Source organism: Pseudochaenichthys georgianus, chromosome 21 (assembly GCF_902827115.2).
Source record: "Pseudochaenichthys georgianus chromosome 21, fPseGeo1.2, whole genome shotgun sequence".
NCBI classification, from domain to species: Eukaryota; Metazoa; Chordata; class Actinopteri; order Perciformes; family Channichthyidae; genus Pseudochaenichthys; species Pseudochaenichthys georgianus.
The window spans coordinates 13813155-13816722 of record NC_047523.1 but is presented as its reverse complement, the minus strand read 5'-3'; the positions used below and the strand labels follow the sequence as shown (position 1 = coordinate 13816722).

Below are 3568 nucleotides of genomic sequence, written 5' to 3'. Positions count from 1 at the left end.
TTGTAATAGAGTGAAAAACTTTTTTATTTTCACCTTGAACACAGCAGTTTTTCCTGGCTGCTTTTGCATGTATTAATAACTTATAGACACATCATTTTTGCATGTTTTGCAACATGTTTTGAACATCTGAGAGTAAAAACAACACGAATACACTGCATTTTTGCTCCTTTTGGACTGTCACAACTACAGTACGGCTCATTTAAAACGCTACAAACAGTTGCAGGAAGACATCATATGCCTGTAACAAAATATAAAACATTCAAAGCATTTTGCATTGTCACTGTTGCATCTAATAATACCACAGGCTACTATTGTATGTGTTTTGAACATCATTGTGAAAAAACGAAACAGTCACAAAAACTTGGACAGTCACAGTTACAGTATGGCTTATGTGAAATGTTGCATTGGTCATGTAAAAAAATAAATAGGAATGCCCTTTTCTTTCGGAACATGTACACACCTATGTGTGAAAGGCTGTGTAACAGTTGCGATCGCCTTGCAAGCACAAGAACACTTTGCAGGTCACACAACGCACTCGGGTTCTTCCAGTGCAGCCTGCTACCCTGCAGCGCGCCGCGTTCTTCAGGCTGATCATCTCTGGGAGATGGGCATTCGCCCTCCTGCGGACCGAGACATGGGGCACTGCCGTCACAGGACGTTTCTTCCCTTGATTTGAGTGGTCTTCTTCCTCTGACTGTTCAGAGAGGTCTGCATCGCTTCCTTGACCGTGATGCTGGGCCAAGAGGGTCGTAGCCATTTCCGTACGGAACTCCAGGAACTGCATGATGCTCTTCTTTGGTGTAGCACATATTGCGAGGTCTTTGCGGTAGAGTAGCCAGCTGTTGGCTAAAGCCAGATCCGTGAAGTGCATTAGCATCCGCATCGTCCACTTCTTAGTACGGGCGCTCATGCGATAGTAGCTAATCATTCTATCGATCAAATCAACTCCACCCATCTTGAGGTTGTACTCACGGACAATGCTTGGTCGCGAGACAGTCACATATTGTTTCAATTTCTTGTCCCAGCGCTGGCAGGTGTCTTCAGGCTCTGTGCCATGAACAACAGACATCATCAATACTGGTTTGTTGTCGTACCACTTCACTAGACACATCTTTCCGTCTTCAGTGGAAAGTTCTGATGAGGTACCTCTTCCTGTGTTTTTCATGGTCTTGTCAGAGGGTAGCTTCTCCTTCGCGCCAGCGAGTCGGTTCTTCATTATTGTACCAGTAATGTACATCTCCTTCTTCACCATTTGTTCCACACATCGGATGCTTGTGAAGAACCGGTCACAATACACTTTCGTGCCACGATGCAGAGTTTGACACAGACGAGCCAAGACTAAGCCTCCCAACCCCAGGCCCACCTCTTCTTCTTCGACCTGCTCAAGCAGTGCACCTTTACCTTGATACAGATCAAAGTCCAGCACAATGCCATCTGCTGTAGCACAAACAAAGTTCTTGATGCCAACTGGGTTTGGCTTCATTGGCAGATATTGTCTGTATGGACAGGCTCCCGTGAAAGGAATCATCTGCTCATCAATAGATGCGCATTCAGGTCGATTCTGAGACTTGCAGCCTTGCAGAATCCGATCCAGAAAAGGCCTCACCTTCCAGAATTTGTCCCTCTTCCTCAGATCTTCTGGCACATCATCATCAATTAGCACTTTTATTGATCCCCTCAGTCTGAAGAATCTGTCACGCGTGAATCTGTCAGTGATGGCAGTGATTCTCAAGGCTTTGGACCAGTACATCCTGATTGTTGGGTATCGGATGCAGGACATCAAAATACAGGCACCAAAAAAGTGGTAAACCTCATCTACAGAGGTGTTGAGTGGGTCCCCACTCCTCGACAGTGACATAGCATTAGAGCAATCTGAAATCATTTTCATCAAATCTCTATCTATATACTGTTCAAAATAGTTTAGTGGGGTCCAGCCATTTCTGTCAAGCTCAGTTTCGTCCTCATGCTCAAACTGGGCAAGGTCTGGCGTCAATGGAGTAGCCCTCCAGCGCAACCCACGTCCTGCACAACCAGAATCAGAATAAAAATAGTAAGTAAGTAAGTTACATATTTTTACCCATGCAAGCAATTCACTGAGGTGTATTGGTGCATAACGTAGTAGAATCTGAGTGGACGTTTATATGAAATTTGAAAATGTACCCTCAAGGCATGCTAAAATAATAACAATTACCTGTATTGGGCTGTCCCTGAGTGCTTGGTCCTGGTGTTGGCTCTTCCGAGTCATCATCGGAGCGATCAGCATCGATCTGCTGAGTTTGACGGCGCCGTCTGGGAGTGCGGGATGAACCTGTATCTGTCCCTGTCCCTGTCCCTGAACCTGTCAACAAGTGTTGTAAATAAGCATTTAGCTTCCTAACCTTCATCAGGCCCTGCCTAAAATAAACAAATATCCACTGGGTCTTGGCTAACCATTATTTGCACCACGGAGACGTTTACGTCCTCTGCTGTGCTCAGTGGGCTGAGGAATGGGGTCCTCATCATCACTACTGTCATCCTCATCCTCACTGCTGCTTTGCTCCTGTGGTGGGGGTTGATAATTGGCATCCAGGATGGGATCATCGTTGTCAGACAAGTCTTCCAAATCTGAGTTGTCTCCATCAATTAACCCAAGTAGCTCCAATGCTCTTTGTACAGAAAAACGCTCTAGAAATAAAAACATGAACAAATCAAATACAAACCAATGTCATTTCTATATGTACGTATTTATGCATTTATTTGTTATTTATTTCACTGGGACAATGTACAGCTTTTCAACTGCACCAGAGTTAGCTATAAACAACTCTAGCTATTAGCTATAGCAAGGCACATTTGTACTAGCATATTAACATTTTCAACCCAACTAATTTATGTATGTATGTATGTATTTAGTTATTTAATCGTTATTTATTTAATCGGGAAAATGTACAGCTTTTTAGCTACACCAGAGTTAGCTATAAGCTATTTTACTTGTGCACATTTTTACTAACATATTAGCATTTTCGACCAACCTAAGTCCCGATGTACACATACATGTACATCATGTTTAGCAGCATACCAAATTGTTATTTTTACACATTTGTTGTCAAATTTGCATATCATGACAAACGTACAATGCTTTGATAAATATCTAAATCAGAAAAAGCCTTGAAATAGGATAGGACTTCTTACCTTGTCGAGGTTTGTATTTGGAGCTGCCACTTGAATTATCCTTTGTGTTTGCCTCCATTTTGAATTTTTACCATAGTGTGTTGTACTCTTCTGACACCACCAGATGGCAGTGTAAGTGCCCACATACGTGGCCATGAGACCCCAGTTCAGCAGAATTAACGACTGTGGTCATATGACCAACAATGTGAAGTCCACGCATGTGTACGCCAGGCCCTTTAAGATAAGATATACTTTATTGATCCTAAGTTGGAACATTTGCGTTATATCAGCATGTGTAACAGTTGTAAATATGCAGTGGTGTTTATTTGTAAATCATTTAGTATAATCACACAAATTCTGTGTTTTATATTTAACAATTCTATGTTCTTTATTTATTGATTGTTCAATACCTGACAAGGCC

General features: G+C 42.5%; 1 protein-coding gene across 1 annotated transcript; it reads right to left on the bottom strand.

Annotated features, from left to right (window-relative positions):
* Positions 1–460: 460 nt before the first annotated feature.
* On the bottom strand, positions 461–3226 carry LOC117466352 (piggyBac transposable element-derived protein 3). The gene is made up of 4 exons (XM_034109560.1): positions 3169–3226; positions 2458–2664; positions 2192–2338; positions 461–2022 (listed from the first exon to the last, which is right to left on the bottom strand). The coding sequence occupies exons 1-4, from the start codon at positions 3224–3226 to the stop codon at positions 461–463; spliced, it is 1974 nt and encodes a 657-aa protein (XP_033965451.1).
* Positions 3227–3568: the final 342 nt, after the last annotated feature.

Bases quoted from the DNA above. Each gene is read 5' to 3' on its own strand.
- LOC117466352 (XM_034109560.1), bottom strand. From the start codon at position 3,226: ATGGAGGCAAACACAAAGGATAATTCAAGTGGCAGCTCCAAATACAAA. The intron at 2,665-3,168 runs GTAAGAAGTCCT...TTTTATTTCTAG, and splicing joins CAAATACAAACCTCGACAAG to AGCGTTTTTCTGTACAAAGA. The intron at 2,339-2,457 runs GTAAACGTCTCC...ACTTGTTGACAG, and splicing joins CACTGAGCACAGCAGAGGAC to GTTCAGGGACAGGGACAGGG.